Consider the following 21,788-nt stretch of genomic DNA (forward strand, 5'->3'; position numbering starts at 1 on the left):
CTGCGTAAGTGTGAACGGTATGCCTTGGCGACCTGTGTTTGTTTGGCCGTGGTTCCGCTCACGGTGGGACCTTTGTTGATTTCAACGTGTAGGTGAGACAACAGTGAGGAAAGGCCTATGGTGTATCTGTGAAATCTTTTCCCTAGCTCATTCGGTAGATTCTGCCAATCCCCGTTTGTACACAAAGAAAGATGCTGAACCTGTGTTAACAGCAATCGGAATGCCCATCTCTCTTTCTTTAGCGATTGGGCCAGACTCATATGCTGCTGTGGGGGGATCGCCACACCTCCTCCACAGCGAGTCTGTTACCTTCCCAGCATTGAATAATGCCGGTACCCATTTAACACCTGGGTTGAGAGGAGTAATTGAGGTAAAGCGCCTTACTCAAGGGCACAACACGCATGGCCACGGCGGGGCTCGAACCCACAACCTCGCGATCATGAATCCCGTGCTCAACCGCTAGACCACACGTGCCCACCAATGTTTGTACACAACCCTTCACATTTCAATGCATCTTTAACAATTTAAGTAAATTTAAGTACTAATAGTCGAGTACAGGCCGTGTACTTGTGTGTACTCGAGTTGTACTCCAGTACGAGTACTTCAACACTGTTTATTTGGCCATGGTTCCGCTCACGGTGGAACCAGTGTTGATTTCAACACGTGTAGGTGAGACAACAGTGCGAAAAGGCCTATAGTGTCTCTGCAAAATCTTATCCCTAGCTCCATCGGTAGATTCTGCCGTAATCCCCGTTTGTACAAAACCCTTCACGTTTCAATGAATCTTTAACAATTTAAGTAAATTTAAGTACTAATAGTCGAGTACAGGCCGTGTACTTGTGTGTACTCGAGTTGTACTCCAGTACGAGTACTTCAACACTGTTTATTTGGCCATGGTTCCGCTCACGGTGGAACCAGTGTTGATTTCAACACGTGTAGGTGAGACAACAGTGCAAAAAGGCCTATAGTGTCTCTGCAAAATCTTATCCCTAGCTCCGTTGGTAGATTCTGCCATAATCCCTGTTTGTACAAAACCCTTCACATTTCAATGTATCTTTAACAATTTCATTATACAAATATTAGGATGAGAGAATAATGTTCAATCTTGTTTAGTCTTCGTCTTGGTTTTCATCCACTTCAAAGCTTTGTAGAATGAACTCAACACGGGAATGCCGATGGGTAGGAATAACGGTATGTAGATGGCAAACCTGAAAAAAGAAACAAGAACAAAACAAGTCAGGTGTGTTTACAAACACAAATGCCCCGCAACGGTGACAGTTCCCATGACATAACACCACTCTTTTAACATCAACTTACATGTACCTTGGTCACATGGAACATTCATCGACAGCATTAGTGTCTTCTGTAGGTTTTATATGAATTAATCCCTAATCCCTATAATCTCAGAATAAATACATGATTTCAATTGTTTTAGCCACTGTGAACTTGACCCTTGACCTTTTGGCCCCAAATTCAATAGGCTTCTTAGGATTACCAAGAACAATCCACAAACCAAATTTGAAGTTCATATGTTAAGTATTTCTCAAGTTATCGCGCTGACAAGATTTCTATTGTTTTAACCACTGTGAACTTGACCCTTGACCTTTTGGCCCCAAATGCAAAAGGCTTCTTAGGATTGCCAAGAACAATCCACAAACCAAATTTGAAGTTCACATGTAAAGTATTTCTCAAGTTATCGCGCTGACAAGATTTCTATTGTTTTAGCCACTGTGAACTTGACCTTAGGCCTTTTGGCCCCAAATGCAAAAGGCTTCTTAGGATTGCCAAAAACAATCCACAAACCAAATTTGAAGTTCACATGTAAAGTATTTCTCAAGTTATCGCGCTGACAAGATTTCTATTGTTTTAGCCACTGTGAACTTGACCTTTGGCCTTTTGGCCCCAAATGCAAAAGGCTTCTTAGGATTACCAAGAACAATCCACAAACCAAATTTGAAGTTCATATGTTAATTATTTCTCAAGTTATCGCGCTGACAAGATTTCTATTGTTTTAGCCACTGTGAACTTGACCTTTGGCCTTTTGGCCCCAAATGCAAAAGGCTTCTTAGGATTACCAAGAACAATCCACAAACCAAATTTGAAGTTCATATGTTAAGTATTTCTCAAGTTATCGCGCTGACAAGATTTGTCCGGACACACACACACACCCACCCACCCACACACCCACCCACCCACCCACTCTCAAATTTGTATCCTTGTGGAGACATTCCTTTGTTCTCGTGTAGTAAAGTTTTCAATTTTGAAAGTGAAGTTTCAAAATGCTCTTATTTTAACCAGAATTAGTTTCCTTGGCTGAAATTTGGACTTAATATCCCTTTTCTAAAACTCTTCCATTTGCGACAGATCAACCCACCTTGGAAATTCCTAGTTTTTGAGTAAAACCCATATATCTATTTCGTGAAAACCTTGTGGAGACCTATTCATCTATAGAAATTGCCTTGTGGAGACCTTTACAATGTTTTGTTCCCTATTGTGTGTGTGTCTCCACAAGGATACAAATTTGTAGTCACACACCCACCCACACACGGAAGGACAAGGCGGAAACAGTATGCCCCTTCGGCTTCGCCGCGGGGCATAAAAATGCAGTAGTAAAATACAAATCCCGTCGTACTACCTGATTACTGTTAAACAACGCTTTTCCTTATTTATAGATCAGAATGAATAATTGGATGGCAGGCAAAGCGATCAAAAACTGCATTTTCACAAAACCATTTGCTCAACATTATGGGCTTTTCTCCAAATTTTTTAGTCTTGAAACACTGTTGGTGCAGGCTTGTAGCCCTTTATGCAATCTGTGTTTCATCATGTGGCCTTTATGAGGAACTTAACCCCAACATACATGTACAGGGTGGATAAAAAAAACCCCGAAACCGAGATATTATTGCTTATTGGAACAGAAGTAGGGCACATGTGAATCAAAGGGAGATATCCTCTGTTAGGGTTGAATCTCCTCTTTAAAATGACACCCTGGTCATGTCATTAACATTCACGGTTGACTGAGCAGTGACCAATTTTATGAAAGGGTCTATTTAGAGACTTGCGCCACTTTTCATGGTGAAATCTCTTTTTTCCCCCACCTGCCTTGATTGGCAACCATAGCCTTTCACTCTGTGACAAATGACAACACAAAAACCACAATCATGTCAACCGTGAATGTAAGGACATGACCAGGGTGTCAATTTACAGAGGAGATTCAATCCTAACAGATGATATCTCCCTTTGATTCACATGTGCCCTACTTCTGTTCCAATTAGCAATAATATCTCGGTTTCATTTTTTTTTATCCACCCTGTATATGTACATGTATACTTCAAAACGCCTGCACAATTCTTTTGTGTGGTTAATTATAAACTCAGGGCAAGCAGGCAGATTCGGTCACGCTTCACTGCTCCCAACAGTGCTGGTTTTTTTTGTGCAGCGACTCTCTGGGTTTACTTTACCACTTCATTTTCACCTTAAACTGACCTACAGGGTTGAACTTTTAAATAATAATAATAATAACTGTATTTATATAGTGCCTTTTGCCAGAGGATACAAAGCACTGGGGGAGAATGCAACCAAAGACAGGTGAATGAAGTATATGAACATATGAGATCCATTATGTAGCACCTTTATGCTAGGTGCTGCGGTGCATATTGCTGCCACTGCCAGAAACACCGGGGCAAACCCCTTCTCTTAGCGACAAGTGTTACTGGGATATTAATGTGCATTACACAACACACGGGACCTACGGCTTTACGTCCCATCCGAAGGACGACGCAATAATGGTAAAGCGCCTTGCTCAAGAGCACAAGCACCATGTTCCCACGGTCAGGATTTGAACCCATGTACCACGGCACACGAGTCGAACACCGTAACCATTGGACCACAGCGCCCCACTTTTAAAGGGTTTTATATATTGCTCTTCCCACTAGGAGGGTAATAATGACATGAAGTAAGATATTATTATGATTCAAACATAACATTTTTTTATTTCTTTGATTGGAAAACAATTACCTTTTCTGAAAATCTGCTCTAAGGCCCCATTTGCCTTAAAGAAAAAATGATCATCTACTAGAACTTACTTTTGGTCGTCTGGAAAGTAAAGAAGTTCTAAGAGGGACGGATCAAAGAAAGCTTTCTCGGATGCAGCGATGGCCCTCTTGCTGTCATGGAAGGCTCTGTAGAGGTTGCCTCCCTGGAGGTAGGCGTGGCCCTGCTTGATGGCTGAGACTGCCTGGTAAACCTAGCAAAATGGAGCATGATCACGACATTAACAAGTGTCAAGGTAGGTACATTCACATGGAGTTATTTTGACAAGAAACTATTTCTCAGTGGAGTGTCATGGCCTAGCGGTTAAGAACACCGGACTCATGCTCTGGTGTTTCAGAGGCAACAGTGGCGTGGGTTCAAGCCTGGGCCCGGACACTTGTGCCCTTAAGCAAGGCACTTAACCATTATTGCTTCGTCCTTCGGATGGAACATAAGCCGGAGGTCCCATGTGTTGTATAAGGCCTAATGCACGTAAAAGAACCCAGTAACACTTATCGCTAAGAGAAGGGGTTTGCCCTGGTGTTTCTGGCCTCCTAGTTATACTCCCTTGTGGAAGTCCTTAGGAGAGGAACAAACCAAGTACCAAGTACTGCTTGGGGTGGGGGGTGGGGGGGGGGGGGGGTGGGGGGGGGGGTTGTCATTGTCCCACCACCTCCTTTTTTGGTAACATTTGTGTCTGTCACAAGACACGTCGAAACAAAGAGCGCCACCTTACTGTCCAATAGTATCTGCTGTGGACAGTGTCCTAATAGTCAACTGGCATCCTGCTCCCTCCCCCTCCTTTTCAAGTGCTCTTTGATTTTGCAGCGGCCGGCTGACAGCAAAAAAATTAATTAAAAATAAACCTTGGCTACCTTTCAGCATAGAGGGTCTGTCGGCAAATTTGTTATCCACCCTCAATTCCAATCCATCTGGCAACGCCCCTGATTGTTACTAAATTAGAGATATGTGTGACCCGCTCCACAAAAATGAGTCTGTTGTGGCAAAACTGACATTTTGAGTTAACTACATTAATAAAATGGGAATGAAATAAGCTTTCATTTGGAATATCATGGGCCTCTCTAGGGCGTTTGGTTGCACTGTTGTGCCTTTTTTAATTCTGTCAAGTTTTTGCAAAGCAAAAATGTCTCAATGAAGAAAAAAGGGTTTAAAAATTACAAATACACTGTAACCAAGAAAATCACCAAAAATCATAAATTTGTTAGTCTTTTTCTTACAATATTTAAATTTCTGTGTAAGATATCTGAACTAAAACTATCAAATATCAAACAACCAAAATAAAACAAAAACAAAAATCCAAATTTTGAGCAAATTTTCACTGTTTCCATTTAAAAGTGGTGAAAGCTGGAATTCAAGCTATGCGACATCAGACTCATTTTTGCAGAGCGGGTCACATATGGGAAATATCTTATATATATATGAAATTAGCACATCTACTTACCTGATCAGCTATATCATCACGTATGACGATATTCCCGATCTGATTCAACAGCTGAGCCAAAGACACGAGGGTGGAGCTGGCCGTGGCCAGGTTCTCAATTGTTCTACTTCTCAACAGCACGTCATACTCCTGCAAAGAAGAGTGTTACCAGACTTTACAAATTCAGACAGATAGGACGTGTCAGAAACGGGTTCCTAGAGATATGGTTAATCTTATGTCAGCTTGTTTCTTATGTAGTTGTATCCCATACCAAGCCAAAAGTTCCGGATAGGATGTTCAGCCACGGCCTTTTGTTCCTAATGCAATATGATAAACTGACTGGATAGCATGAGCGTCCATTGCCACGCACATTTTTCAGTAATCCCAATATTGCCCTTGTCACATTCACTTTGACAAAATAACCCGTATTTTTCTTAATATAACCCTGTAGATTTCAGAAGAAAAATAAAACAAGATCCGGGGAAACCAGGATTTTTTATCAATTTTTTTTTTTAAAGTGTTGTAATAATATCTGACACTTTTAGCTGTCAAAACAACAAATAAATCTTACCCAATCAGTAATTCCAGTTTGATCAGGTGATGCCAAAATGATGTTCTTGTCCTGAGCAACCTAACAGAAAGAGAATTCACTTTTATTTGTACGAATTTTGGAGATACAAATTCCTTTAGGTATTGAAGTAAAGGAAAATTGAAACACGCTTAATTTTATGTAATTTAACATAATGTTTACTATGATTATTATATTATAACTTGATTAAAAGATTGTGGAAGATGGAAGGCTGAATTGTGGCAATGTACTAATAGTGTACGTCATGAGTGACCATGATATATCAAGGATGTGGGATCTGAAACTATAAATGTTTACAAATGTAACTAAATGTTATCTGCATTTCAATTCAATATTGGGTTTTGCCCTTCACCGACGTATTTTTTCTTGTTTACAGAGAACCATGTATGACTACAAACTTATGTAATTTACAATGCATTAGAAGCACCTCATTAAAACCCCAAGAAAATTCAAACGCTTATCTTTTCAGTTGAGCCATATCCGCTCCGTTCACAAGTACCCCCTCACTGGCAAAGAAAGCATAGTTGGGGGTGACCGAACAACGCCATCTTGCCCGACTCCAATTTTGCCGTGACGCGCGGCCGTACCATGTATGCATGTACCACTGTGTGTACATAGTACAAATCCCCTGGTGTACTTGCGTCACACACAAGGAACGGTGCGCGTCAACCAGCTTAATGTCCCGCCCATGGGACGTCGTTGCTAGGTAAAAGAGCGCCCTCTTTCGTTGGCGCACAGAGCCCATACGCTGTATTCGTTTCATGTTGGGTCTTAAAAATACAGTCATGCCAAAATTAACGTTTTTAAGAAACGCATACTGGAGCAGGTAGCAGCCTTCGTCATTTTTGCAAACATTTTAACGTTTTAGCGAACATTTGATAAACGTTTACTACATAAACACGAATTCCCTTTATTATTATCCTGGACTGAATGAGGCATCAATACCCACCTGTTGCGGGATTCCAATCAGCAATCTGAGCTGAGCCAGGAAGACCTCCATGGCTCGCCGTGTGTCGATCTCCACGGTTAACGGCAAGGTGTCATTCTCGCTGGGTTTGGGGACGTTCTGGATCATGACACCGCCCCAGCGCGGGCTCAGGAATGCATTGGTGACCACTGGCTCTCCTGGGGGTAAAAGGGGGGAACAAATAAAAAACAAATACAAAACAAGGAAGGGGTGGATGCCATTTTTGCAGAATTGTTGATTGCAGAAAGATCTCAGAAGCTTCTTCCAATTGACATGTGTAATTTTAAGCCGTAACCAAGTCATTCAAACTCGGCCGTATTTTATTTTTTAAACTGAAGTGCTCAACATACCTGTGTTGTCAGTAATGTAGAGAGGTAGGTGGCGTGAACGAGGGATGTACAGAAGAAAATTCAAACTTGGATTAGTCGAAACATGGGACCCTGAAAAATGAATTTAAAAATTATACAGATTTCAAATTCATAAAGAATTCAAACAAATTCTAAAAATGTATCTCTCCGACACAAAATGTTCATAATTAGACAATGATTGTGGCGTTGACCCAGCGAACACAGTGCTCAAGTGGTTCAGATCATGTGTACTAGTAAGCCAGAGAACATGGGTTCGAGTCCCAGTTCGGGCAAACTTGTGGCTTTTTCTCGCACAAAGCACTGAGCACATATCGCTTAAAAAATTGAGTTGTTAATTTAATTATCTGCACCTCACTATAATTATTTTTTCATACCCACGATCATACGGTTGTACTCTAAACTATGGAGTACCGAAGTGAATACGTCACGCGCACAAAATGTGTGTAAAAGACATAAGCGCGTGATTCAGCCCGTGAACCAACACGCGCGCGTACTCCATTCGTTTGCACTTCACTTTCTGGTTCTAAATGACATCACACTTCGGTACTCCATAGTACAGGTTTGATAGGGTCCAAATACATTGCAACTTTTTTCTGTCTGTCAAATTTAGGTTGTTATTAATCTGTCACTTGGGCTAGTCTTGTTGACAGGATGATTGATTATCCATGCCCTGCACCAAATGAGGCTGGCTAGACTCACTATAAGGATTTTACTACACACATGGTTCTTGTCAGAGGGCTGGTGTCTGGCCAGGATTTTCAGGGTCAATGGTTCAAGCTACTTTAATGGGGCACTCACAACGTAACTTGGCCATGTTTGAATGAGGAACTTGAGAAATAAAAAAAAAAATTTGAACGCACAATTTCGGAGTAATTAAAAAATTAAGAAAGCCAGACTTTATTTTAAAGCACAATGCCACACAGAAGACAAACCCAACTTAAAAGCGTTTGTAATTGAGTAGTTCATTACTGATAGCAAGATATATAAATGTTAAGCCTAACTCCCTTAGCCTTTTTGCTAGGATATAGCCTCAATCCTACAAATTTTCTCCAATATTTCTTGAATATGGTCTGTGGAGGGGTGACCACTGCCTGAATCCAGCAAAATCCTGCGGCAGTGACTGTCAATATGTTGAGGCTTGGCCAGTGACATCCTGGAGCAGTATGGAGGATTTCAAGCATAATCCAGGCCTATATTGATGCATGGCTGAGCAAAAACAACACCAGGTCCGGCCCAAGACCTTAACAAAGTGCATTCTACGAAATCAGTAATGCACATTTGCCATGTAACCTCAATCCTCCAAATTCCTCCACTTTGGCAAAGAGGATTTTGAAGGATTCAGGGCGGTTAGGATTAATAATAAATGTATTGAATTTTTACCTAGTTTGGCCTCTACTGGGTTAATGACCAGCGGCAACGCATTCTGGGATACATGGTAGCTGTCGTCCGGCTCGTTGTGCTTGGGTTTGATGGAGAGACCAGTGAAGTACAGTACCTGGGAATTGACGGTGAACTCGGCAAACTCCGAGAGCTTGTGGAGGAAGGGATTTAGGTAGGCTGCAGTTGGGATGAACGGTAAAAGTAATGTTAAATTGCCAGAACATAATAACTACATGTACCATGTTAAGAACTACTCCCAGTGCAACAAAGCTTTGGTGCTCCCTTGAAATGGTCCACATTGGATTTTCCAATAGAATTTCCTTTAACTGTGGAATATATTGTATCGCCCCTCAAAAGACTTCCATTGACTTGAGAAAATACTTTGGTCAGGCATGCTTATGGTAACTAACAAAAATCGAGCAAATTCCAAGCTTTACAAGAATTTATACATTTTATTTTCAATTTTAATTGGTGTGAAGTTAAAAAAAAAAAAAATCCATATTTGGATGATGCTCGAGTATTAGGATATTTGGAAAAGCATTAAATTACAGCCAAAGTCTGATGTTCATAGACCCACCTTGTACTGCTTCCTGTATGTTCCACTGAGCGTTGTACGTGTCTGGCTGAGGGTTGAGAAGACTGAAGGATAGTTCATAGCCTGGCGTGGATAGCAGAGATCTCATACTGTCTGCATCAGCCTGGTGTCAACAAAATAGACTACAATCAACAAAACGTGCAATCAACTAATCAACTAATTGGCCAAAGCAACTAATGAATTGGCTAGCCAATGGATAATTCCTTGCCCTGTGTTGATAGCAGAGATCTCATACTGTCTGCATCAGCCTGGTGACAACAAAATAGAGCAATCAAAAAAACATGCAATCAAGATCAACTAATCAGCTGATCAACTAATAGCTTGCCAGTGGACAACTTCTTGCCCTGTGTGGATAGTAGAGGTTTCATAGTGTCTGCATCAGCCTGGTGTCAACAAAATAGAACAATCAACAAAATATGCAATCAACTATTCAACTAATTGGCTGATAAACTTATGGCTAGTCAATGGATCTTTCCTTGCCGTATGTGAATAGCAGGGAAACTGTCTATCTCAGCCTTGTATCAACACATCGCAGCAATCAACAACCCTTCAACTAATCAGCTAATGAACTAATGAATAACCTTGCCCTTTGTCGATACCAAAAGTTTAATACTGGTATCTCAACCTGATATCAACACATTACAGCAATCAAGAAACCCTAATATCAGCTAATCATTTTATCAACTAATCAGCTCATCAACTAATGGCTAGCCAACGGATGATTCCTTCTCCGTGTGGACAGAAAAGATCTCATACTGTCCGCATCAGCCCTGGATCAACACATTACAGAAATCAACAAACCTGAAATCAACTAGTCAACTAACAGCTATCCAATGAATCATTCCTTTCCCTGTGTGGATAGCAAAGATCTTATACTGTCTGCATCAGCTTGGTATCAATACATTACAGCAGCAATAAAACGTAACATCAACTAAAAAAAAAAGTAACATCAACTAAAAAAAAAAAAACAAGTAATGACTAGCCAGGGGTGTGGATAGATCTCATACTCTCTGCATTAGTCAACTGATTTTGACGGTCTCACCTTATCAAGTCGTACCCCTGCCGCATTCAGATAGGCTCTTGTCATAGCGCCCTCGTTGACCAATCTTGTCCGGATCAGGGACGCCACAATGGAATCTGAAATTTCATACAATACAGGGTGAGTAAAAAAAAAAGAAACCCAAATGTCGGGACTATTGTTTTATTGAAGTTCTACACGTAGCACTTTCAAAATCTAAGACATGAAAGCCCAATTCAAAAGCTTTCTTTTAGTACAAGAATCATTCAAATCACTCATGTACTTTTCAAGTTACGGAATTTTAAACACAACCACCATTTTAAAGTTCTGTCCACGGATCACAAAAAAGGTGTGCGTTCTTTCAGCAAAACAAAAACAATTCACACACATCCCTACATGATTTGTTTTCGTGTTGCTGAAAGAACACTGAAGTTTTTTGTGATCCGTGGACAGAACCTTAAAACGGTGGTTGTGTTTAAAACTCCGTAACTTGAAAAGTACATGAGTGATTTGAATGATTCTTGTACTAAAAGAAAGCTTATAAATGGGGCTTTCATATCCTAGATTTTGACAGTGCTACATGCAGAACTTTACTGAAACAATGGTCCCGATATTTGGGTTTCGTTTTTTTTACTCACTCTGTATACAACAAAGCAATGAGATTTTGGGATGAAGACGGTAGAGGAAATGCGGTCAAGGCATCACCCTCAAGTCTCACCTTTAACTGTTGCTACGGCAACCCGCCCCGTCCCTACGAAGCTGTCAGCTGATTGGAGGAGCTTGTATCCCTGAGAAACGAGGTAGATCGTGAACTGGCCGTGCGGGATGTCTTTGGATGCACTGAGGCTTTGGTCAAGTTCTGCGGAAGAAATTGACTTGTGACTAGTTTACCATTGGCACCAGAACTACATTGCATTATATTGCATTCAGTAGAATCGATGAAACCTTTTTGGGTGCTTCGGTGAGTAATAGGCAGGACGGTTTTGGGCACTTCAGTGACTAAAGGGTTAACCTAATCTTTCTGTGTGAAGCGATCTGGAAAACCGACACATGGTAAAAATTTTCATGCTAGGTTTTTGTACCACAAGAAAGAAAGACTGATCAATCTTTCATCTTCTCTGCATCAAACAATTTGAGTTGATAAAAATTCACAGCTTGATACATTTTTTTTATTAGAAAAAAAAATGTAGTGAACACTCTCTCAAAATCTAACATTTTCATAACCCAAATGATTTTACGGATCATACCACATGTGAACAAGCTATGCCCTTTGTTTTTAATCCTACAAAATCTTACAAAACCTTCCGATGGAGTTTGAAGGATTGAAAACATTCACATAAAGATGAGTAGTTGCATTTTGTAATTGGGCTAACCCGGACATACCTGCCAAAGAAGTGCTTGTTTCAAGAATCTTTTGATCTTGCAGGGAGCATGTTTGCCAGTCGATGGTGTACTGAATGCTCAGTATTGATCTTTCATCTGTTACAAAATGGTTGTAAACAAAACAAATGGAATAACACTCAATTCAAAAGTCAAAGTTTTTATTCCATTGTATTTCAAACTTTTTTTTTTATCCCAAACCTCCTCAATTCGCATCCATTCTAAAAATTCATTGAACCTTCGTACATAACTCAATACTTCCCTCTTTCTCTTCTTGACAATGAAAAGAGACTTTAGACTCAGTAGAATGTTCAAACATGTGACCAAACACATTTTAGGTTGCACCTCAAAGTTTTTATTATTTTTTTTGAAATGCATGTTGCAATGTTCCAGAGGGGTTCTCATCACATGAAACTGCACGCGTTGGCGGCTTGTTACACCTCAAAACAGCTGTGATTGACCCTAGCCCCCTAGTAGTTCCTCAGGACTACCCTGCTAAATCCAACAGAGCCCAACCAGAGTTTCCTGCTCAATCCACTGTGCCTCGTTTTCAGTTGTCTGCTGAATCCAATGGAGTCCAACTTGGCGTTATAATGCGGTTCAGTTGCCTGCTGAATCCAACATTTTGCATCAGGAATGTACACCAGGGGTTTACTGCTCAATCCAACAGGCTCCATCGGGTATATGACGTAGTTGGATCCTGTTGGATTCAGCAGGGTTTAGGATTAAACATCATGGGTTGGAATCGGTCTATTTCAGGTTGGGGAATATGACCCTTCAGCCAACCCATCCAGTCAGGAACTGAACATCCTTCCAAGGGCTTGAAGCACATGCTTACCTGACTGCAATAAGGCATTCAGCTCGGCTTGAAAGTTGTCAAGATTTGTTCTTTCTTCTTCGCTGAGGCAGGAAACGATTGCGACTGGGATGAGGCAGTTTGTCTGCAACAGAAAGACAGAAGTATTTTTTTGGCACTGAAATACATGCAAGACTTCATATCATGGCATGAAACATCATAATCCTGCATTGTAAGCCTGGACAGGGTGAGTCAAAAAAGCGGAACCCAAACCCCCAAAAATATATTTCATATTTCAAAAAATATGTAGCACCAAACATAATAATGAATGGAAAGCCAATTTCATAAGCTATAATTAGATGAGAAAATTACTGAAATTGCTCAATCCGTTCGAACCAAACAATATCACTATTTAAACGCAATGACCCTAAAACCTGTTTCGTAAAAAAAAAAACTTATTGTGTATTCTGACTGTTTCGAACAACAAACAAAATGACACAGAATACTTGTTTTAACAACTGTTAACAACTGTAGTAGAAAATATCTTAACAAGCCTGCTCAGGCAAACAATATGATTTATAAAATCCACTTTTTTAAAAGATGGGCCTTCAAGAGGACTTTGTTGAATGTTCTTAACTTTTAAACTGAGGTTTTATCGCTTGTGATGTTTGAAGACCAATGTGACGACGATTCTTGAAGTCGCATTTTTGGACACAGCCTCAGAGCATTTTGTTCACCTGTGCTGTTGCCAGCTCCTGTATTTCTTGATAAGGAAGATTCGCTCTATACGTAGTTGTTGACAGCCACCAGACCGGGAGGCCGATAACCACAGCGATGAAAGCTACTGCCAAGGCAGCGTACATTGGACTTCGCACTTCATCTGACGACATGTCTGCTAAAAAAAATGAACAAGTCAAGTTAAAGGGAATATACATCATTGGCTTTTGCTGTAATTTTCAGAAATGAACTGTTTGAGGGGGAAGTATAATAGATCAAATATTGTTACACTGACATGTTTGAAGTTTTGTGTTCGTAAATGCTGGAAAAACCAAGAAAAACAAAACTGTTCAAGTAGTCTGGTTCCCTGACTCCACTAAATATAAAATGGATCAATTTAGAGATGCCGGAAAATTGTAAGGTGAGGGTACCAGTCTAGCTGGCCTGCACCCGTTCATGAACATGTAACCAATAGCGAACAAAATTTTGACTGAATTAATGGTGAACTTGGAGCAGTAGTTGAAAAATAGTTAGGTTTTTCCAACGGTGGTCGGCCGACCACCGCTGGAAATTTTTACAAAAATACCATTTTCTTGAAAATGACTTCACACCAGGTGCCATAAGTTTACAGGATGCTTTAGACTGTTATTTTGAGAAGTTTGCCCGATATCTCATTTCTGAGACAAAGGCTTGATCTTTGTCATTTGTTTTTAAACAGACATGAACTTGGGCCTTACATTTAATAGTTTCATTTCTGATTGGGCCTAGCCTAGGCCTAGTCTATAAAATAACGACAAACGTCTAGGATATGAGTGCAGAGTTAAATGTAGTCCGAGTAACTTTGACCCAACTTATCGCCTTTTTCAAAGGCTTTAGCGGGACTGGACCAGGACACAATCACGTGGCTGGAAATAGTACTCGTTCCCATCTGACATTGCTAATGAAAATGCAAATGACTGATGACGAGCAAATTTCTGCTGTATAACTTTTGAAGTTATATGGTCTGGTGGCTCTATTACCTGGCACACAGTGTCACATAAAAATTAAAATTCATATTTGGATCTAGCTTGAGTAACTCCAACTCTAATGCGATAAGCATTAGAGCTATAAGCATTAAAGCTGAAGTTACTCAATTGACCTATCGCTGTTTGCGAGTTAGCCACGCCCCTTTAGACAACCCTATGGAATTTTTGTACGCTAAGTTTTGTTTGTTTCATACGTTTGTTGGCGTTCCGTGTCCGTTTGTGTAATTGGCTAATATTTCACAAGCTGCGTTGACGCGCAGGGTGACCGTTTTAGCCAATTTTCGGCTGATAACTTTGACAGATTTTTGGTTAAAAAACGAGTTTGACAGAAAATTTGACAGAATGGATTTTTTTGGCAGATTTCTGGCAGAATTATGCAAAAGAATTATGAAAAACATTTTTGTGCAAAGCTTTCATCTTTTCAAACAAACCCTTGCATATGGGACAGGTTGGCTAGACAAGCAAGTTGCTGAGGTTCACTGGGAACCAGACTTCGTCATGACGCAACTGCGTTTTGCCTGAAATTTACGCAATTTCATAACATCTTTATGTGACTATGATTGTTTATAAAATGTTATGTGAACCTTAATTAAGGCAAAACTGCAAGTGCAACATCTGCATGTGATTTTCAGTGGTTATAGTGTATTTCGAGTAATTTGGGGGAGTTTGGCAGATTTTTGATAAATCTGACAAGTGACAGATTTTTGAAGCGCATTTAGCAGAATTTGGCCATGACCTTATGGTCACCCTGTTGACGCGATTCTATAATGCGATTCTACCGCGATAGACTGAGTAACTCGTGCTGATCTAGCCCCATAAATGTGGCCTATTTACTGGACTGCCTCCATGGCCGTAAACATAGGCCACACATCCACATGTACAAAAACGTGTCGCACTTTGACAAATTTTGATTTTCACATTTAGGCTTAGTTTGTAGGATTTTTTTGCTTTTAGAAGCATACTCACCCTCTTTATAGGCTAGTCAGAAAGTGCTGCCTTTTTCAGATGTCTAATTTTTGTGAAATTTCATGTTGAAATTTTGATACGCAAACGTGTAAAAATGAATCTGGAAATTTCACGAAAAAATATACATCTGAAAAAGGCAGCACTTTCTGATTAGCCTATAAAGAGGGTGAGTAGGCCTATGCTTCTAAAGCCAAAAAACCCCCCTACAAACTAAGCCTAAATGCGAAAATCAAAATTTGGCAAAGTGCGACACGTTTTTGTACAAGTGGATGTGTGGCCTATGTTTACGGAGGCAGTCCAGTATTGTAAATAGGCCACATTATATTTATGGGGCTAATGTAGCTTGAGTAACTCCAGCTGACATGCTCCATATTCATTCACATGTAATGAATATGGAGCATGTCAGCTGGAGTTACTCAAGCTAGGGCTAATGCTGATCTAGCCCCATAAATGTGGCCTATTTACTGGGCTGCCTCCGTAAACATAGGCCACACATCCACATGTACAAAAAACATGTCGACTTTGCCAAATTTTGATTTTCACATTTAGGCTAACTTTGTAGGGTTTTTTTGCTTTAGAAGCATTCTCACCCTCTATATAGGCTAATCAGAAAGTGCTGCCTTTTTCAGATGTTTAATTTTTGTGAAATTTCATGTTGAAATTTTGATACGCAAACGTGTGCAAATGTATCTGGAAATTTCACGAAAAATGGACATCTGAAAAAGGCAGCACTTCCTGATTAGCCTATATAGAGGGCTGAGAATGCTTCTAAAGCAAAAAAAACGTAAAAAGTAAGCCTAAATGTGAAAATCAAAATTTGGCAAAGTCGACTTGTTTTTTGTACATGTGGATGTGTGGCCTATGTTTACGGAGGCAGCCCAGTAAATACTAGGCCACATTTATGGGGCTAATGCTGATCGCGATCCTCCACCGTGTAAATATAATTGTTACGGCGTTAAGTTGAACGATTTCAAATTGTTTTTCTATGGTTTATCCGTACTAGCGCATGTCACATACCATCATTTACCGCCTTCTTATCAGACTCTTTTTCAGCCATTTCACCAAACTTAAACGAAAAAAATTCTCCCAAACAACAATCGAACGTGAGATCTTGTGCCCTTATTCAAGTCCCACTCATCACGTTAATACATGCACGTTTTTGTGTGGATTGTATACTTTAATTCGCCAGACTATTAATTCATATGCCACGAACTCTACTCTTGGTGGCGCTCTTTTGTGTGACCAGCAAATGCACTGGACCTTATAACAGATAGCAAAAATTGTCACTTTACAAAGCACTATGGGTAATCGAGTTGGTAATGAAAAATACGCACAGTACATATACAGCTGTTCGGCCCGGCCGGCTGCGAAGCTAGCTCGCGTCACAAGCCAGGAGCCATAGTTAAGGTACTAACTTGTTATTATTAATTAAGCCTTGGGATTGCTATACGTTGGCCAATAATGGGGAAAACATCAACAGGATAACATTCTTCCCGAGAAGTTCATTGTAATTTTCTAACTTTTTGTACACATGTGTACATAATGATAACCCGTATCCTGCCTTGTCCATTAGTGGTGCAACATAGGCCTACTTGTATAGTCAGATAGTCGTGTTCCCTAACGTGGCGCACTTCGACGTTTCACTCGACTTTCCTCATGCAGTGTTGCTAAACCTCTTTGTTGTAAAACTTGAAATTGCTTCAGTCAAATACTGGTACTAGTACCTTAATAATACATGCTGTTTAAAATTTGTGAACAATTTCAGTGTCATGAAATTAAGTCCGAAATTCAAAACGGTGGCGTCCGGAAATTGGGCACAAATTCAGCTGAGTGTTCCCTAACGTGGCGCACTTGAACAAATCTCAGAAAATCCCACATTAACATTTAAGAATTTCTTTAAAATTGATAAATTCTGATAAATCATTATAACCTACACTTACATACCCAGCTACAAGTTTGTGGAGAAATTAATTTCTTATTTTTGGGCGCATTTTAAAAGAGTTCATTGTGCACTTAAAAAAAATAGGAAAATCATGCCCAAATAGAATTTCATTGGAACTTTGTAGCGGGTACGTAAACTCAAGATTTATGAACAGGAATGTTTATAGAGCTTGATGAAATTTCACTAATTGTGAAATTTGAGGTAAAAATGTTGCTCTAGCAAGGCACCGGAGGCGCAAAATCAAAGTGCGCCACGTTAGGGGCCGCGCCACGTTAGGGTACATCAACAATACGTGGTCCACAGATAGCAATATAGATGGAAAAGTGTTAAGAATTTTGAAATTTTAATATGCATGCAGCTTTAAATTTTGGGGGTAACTTTATCATGTTTTTTTGTTTTCCGGTAGGCTTTTATTGTGTCTCCTGATGTGCTGCTTGTCGACATGTCCTGTACAGTCTGCACCTTTATTCTCAACCATCTGCAGCTAGTGTAACATGCATGGCACTTCATGACCTCAACTGAATAGTGTGCGCATCAAGTTTTTCTCAGTAATCAGCATTTTCTCTCCAAGTGAGATTGTGATATCAATCATGCATTGTGCAGCAGCATCCTGTGTGAACAATTCAAAATACAGGGATAGGTAAGGATTGTTGATTTTGACCAACTTACTAAACCCTATAAAGTGAACTCTCATTATTCATGTAGCAAACTTAAACAGCGAAATTACAAACAGGACCTTCATAAAAGAACGCTGCAAAATAAAATAATTTAATGAGACTCGGGATCTCAGATTTTGCATTTTCTCTTTATAAGAGGATTTTGCCCTGATAAAGAGTGCCCTTTACCAGCGGCGTAACTAGGGTCATACTTCCGAGGGGGCACCCGGGGGTGCACAAATTTTTCAAGGGGGGCACTGAATATATCTATTTTATACAGTCTGTATAATTTTGTATAATTTTATCCCTTATATAATTCTTCAGGTTGATTGTTATGCCACATGTAATTGAACTACAGTTCCATAAGGCACATGCAGAGGACTACACTAAATGGGAAAAGAAGCTTGACAAGACGGATTACAGGGTGTCACAGTACACAAGAATTTGCAGTAATCACTTCAAGTAAGTCCTTCCTTTTTAATACATGTACTTGTTGAAAACTGTGCGGTATTCTTTGTTAGTTTCAGTTTCATTCATTTTGCATCATACTTAGTTCATGTGATGCGACAATGTTCACAAACTGTATATTCTCATGATTCTATTGCGATAGGTCAATTGTAAGTTATCATATTCTTGTATTTGTATATTTTCTGATGATTTGCCTACAGTGGCGTCGCCAAGGGGGGGCCAGGGGGGGCACGTGCCCCCCCCTGGAAAACCTAGTGCCCCCCCGAGTGCCCCCCCATCAAATGCTGGTGCCCCCTATCCTCTGCAAAATTCTGCGCGTTGTTAAAATCATTACCTCAAAAATAGCAATTTCTTGAGATATCTTCAGATCGAATTTAGCATCAAATGTGGCACCATTTTGCATCTAGCCCATCCTCCGTATGTGAAAATTTTCCAAAGGGCACCCCCTCCCCTTAGACCCCTCCCCCAGGACGGCGATCCATATCCACCTAAGTGCCCCCCATCAAATGCTGGTGCCCCCCCAGTGCCCCCCCAGACTGAAAAGTCTGGTGACGCCACTGTTTGCATATGGCATGTTTGTGCATGGAAGAACAATTTTGATTATCTGAAATGTCATAGCATGGCTGTTCTGCATGCATCTCCCACCGTAGTGTCTGTAAAAATCCAGAATAGTTGCAAGAATGAGTGTTGTTTTAATACTTGACTCAGGTTATGAATTTGTGCATATTTTGAGCTTATAGATTTGTGCGCAAACATGGATGCTATCAGCAGCGTTTGCTCTTTGTTAGGAGTTAGATCTTTAGTAATGTAATTAAGCTCTGTGACTTTTTCACCTTTCTTCCCTAATAAAATACTTTTAACATTTCACATCACAGGTATGGTAAGCCATTAGCAGGGAGTTCTGTTCCTACACTGTACATGCGTTCCTACCCGGACTGGGCATTGTCAAGAAAACAGGCAGCTAAGGAAGTTGCAGCAGTAGAAAATGGACTGATTTGTCATGCATTGGTGCATGTGTGTAAGTATCTGGACCCACAGACAACAACTAGACTTGCGGAGCAGCTTAGAGTACAACCTGGAAAGAACAGTGACTGTATTTTCCAAAAATTGCTGTCCATGTCTAGTACTGAGGCTAGACAGTTATTACAGCAAGTTGCACCAATTGTGCCAGGAGGAAAATGTTTAGAGGCCCTCCATATTTATAGATATGGAGCCTTGTGTGAAGGGACCGGTTGGTTATCGGCTCAGTTTCAGCCCCCTAAAGTTGACTCTGTCTGCGCTAATAAAAGGAAAGACTGTAATCCTTATTCAATACCTGCTTTCCATTCATATGCCAAACCTGAAACATTCAAACAGTCCACAGAGATGGTTCATTGTGGACACCAGTGTAATAGAAAAGAGGGTGTAGCTTGGAGGAAGCACAACAATAAAAAACAAAGATTAACAGCAGTGGAATGTAAAGAAGAAGTACTTTATGAAAATTACTTCCATGGAGATTCAACTCTTAGGGAAACACAAAATATCCAGCTAAGTGAAAAAATCACTGAACCTGAAAGTGCATTGAAGTGCACACAGCAGATCATGAAAGGACCAAAAGTGTCAATCGAGTCAATAAAGCATTCTGATGAACTTATTCAGCTTCATACCGGGTTGCCGTCATATCAGTACTTCAAGTGGATTTATAAAGAAGTTGACAAGGCATCAGAAAATATGAAATATTGGCATGGTAATGGATCAGAAAAGGCCAAAAAATATATAGAAACCAACCAGAAAAAGCCTGGACCAAGTCGAGTGGTGTCTAAAGAAAATGAACTCCTGATAACTTTAATGAAGTTAAGACTTAACATGATGGAGGAGTACCTGGCATACCTTTTTAATGTTAAGCAGCCCACAGTCTCCTCCATATTATCCACATGGATTCCGTTGTTGAGCCATGAACTGTCTGGATTGATTTACTGGCCTGAAGTGGAGGAAATCAAACTTTGCTATCCAGATTGTTTTAAGAGATGGCCAGGCATTAGAGCACTATTAGATTGTTTTGAAATCCCAACCCAGAAACCATCGCATGTAGAGGCAAATACACAAGTATTTTCATCGTATAAGAATCGGGCCACCACCAAATTCTGCCTTGCTTGTACACCAGGAGGATCTATCTCCTTCATATCACCCCCAGCAGGTGGAAACATGTCGGACAAGGAGATTGTCATTGCATGCAACCTTCCCCAAAAATTCTCCCCTGGTGATAAGTGTATGGTTGACAAAGGTTTCCATATCAAAGGGGAGTTATTGGAGTATGGTGTTGAACTTATCCATCCACCTTTTGTACATAGAGGCCAGCCTTTCACTGAGGAAAAGAATAGATTGAGCAAGCAAATTGCACATGCTCGAATTCACATTGAGCGCGTCATTGGTAGGTTACGTGACTACAAGTACTTGTCAAGTGAAATACCAGTGTCTCAACTGGATTTGATAGGTCCTGCAGCTAGGGTATGTTGTGCTCTTACCAACCTTAAAAGTTCTGTTGTTGGAAAGAGTTAGTGGTGAACAAAAAATGCTACATTTTAATAAAATGTTCACCCAATAGTTAATGTTTATGATGATGTGAATGTTGTTTAATACAGCTGTGCATCAGTGTGCAAAAACTACACTCACAGCTTATGTTTTTGTTGGGGGATGTTTGTTCATTTTGATCAAACTAAACTAAGATGATGATTGCGATGATAATTTAAAAAAACAGATATTAAAATGAACCAGGCCTGACTTTTTAACCAGAGGTTATCAGTTTTCATTTGAATGAAGTACTCAAAAAAAGTATGCACAATGAGAGTTATCATTCAATACGAGAGTTTGTTCTGCGTCTGTATAATTTAATACATTTATTTACATGAACCGTTTCACTGGTAATTCCTGACCCTCTCAGTGAGATAGCAACTGTGGCATACATTGTAAATGAAGTTTTTACCAATGGCAATATTGATGCTTTTTTCTTAATAGTTGTTCTCATACAAACTGATTATACAATGTTTACCAGAGGATTTAAAATATTTAACAAACTTGAAGTTGCAATAAATATGGTAAATTTTAGTTTAATGAATAATGAACCCGGTGAGTAGATGTATATACATGTATATATAGATATGAAAAAAATATATATGTGCAATTAATGCCCTTTAGTTTATTTTAATTAATAAATTATTAAATACATATACAACTGTAGAATAAGAAATCCAATGGATTAGTCCCTTTGGAGACATATCTGTCATTATATTAGTTCTGTTTGAAAAAGTTTTACATGTATATACCTTCCAGCATTCTTGTTGAAATCCCTGTGCAGTGCTGCACTTCACCTTGGAAACCATACCCCATAATTAATTTGTGAAGATTCAAATGACAATATATATACATTGAACTGCAATAAACTGTGAATGTTTCATACAGAAAATCATTT

The 21,788-nt window shown here is 39.9% G+C and overlaps 2 protein-coding genes across 3 annotated transcripts; one reads left to right on the forward strand and one right to left on the reverse strand.

The window, feature by feature from the left end:
- Positions 1 to 964: 964 nt before the first annotated feature.
- Positions 965 to 16,455, reverse strand: LOC119730421 (GPI transamidase component PIG-S-like). 2 transcript variants are annotated; one of them, XM_038203304.1, is made up of 14 exons: positions 16,292 to 16,455; positions 13,304 to 13,458; positions 12,609 to 12,711; positions 11,774 to 11,869; positions 11,109 to 11,249; positions 10,415 to 10,509; positions 9,355 to 9,475; positions 8,778 to 8,954; positions 7,380 to 7,469; positions 7,012 to 7,187; positions 6,045 to 6,104; positions 5,495 to 5,623; positions 4,086 to 4,246; positions 965 to 1,208 (listed from the first exon to the last, which is right to left on the reverse strand). In XM_038203304.1, the coding sequence occupies exons 1-14, from the start codon at positions 16,329 to 16,331 to the stop codon at positions 1,100 to 1,102; spliced, it is 1,653 nt and encodes a 550-aa protein (XP_038059232.1). In that variant the 5' UTR covers positions 16,332 to 16,455; the 3' UTR covers positions 965 to 1,099. The 2 variants fall into 2 exon arrangements, with proteins under 2 accessions (XP_038059232.1, XP_038059231.1); XM_038203303.1 differs by having other exon boundaries at positions 13,304 to 13,461; positions 16,292 to 16,454.
- Positions 16,456 to 17,739: 1,284 nt separating this feature from the next.
- On the forward strand, positions 17,740 to 21,785 carry LOC119730420. Its single transcript, XM_038203302.1, has 3 exons — positions 17,740 to 17,856; positions 18,197 to 18,334; positions 19,216 to 21,785. The coding sequence occupies exons 1-3, from the start codon at positions 17,807 to 17,809 to the stop codon at positions 20,876 to 20,878; spliced, it is 1,851 nt and encodes a 616-aa protein (XP_038059230.1). The 5' UTR covers positions 17,740 to 17,806; the 3' UTR covers positions 20,879 to 21,785.
- The last annotated feature ends 3 nt before the right edge of the window (positions 21,786 to 21,788 follow it).

Source organism: Patiria miniata, unplaced genomic scaffold (genome assembly GCF_015706575.1).
Source record: "Patiria miniata isolate m_02_andy unplaced genomic scaffold, ASM1570657v1 HiC_scaffold_22, whole genome shotgun sequence".
NCBI classification, from domain to species: Eukaryota; Metazoa; Echinodermata; class Asteroidea; order Valvatida; family Asterinidae; genus Patiria; species Patiria miniata.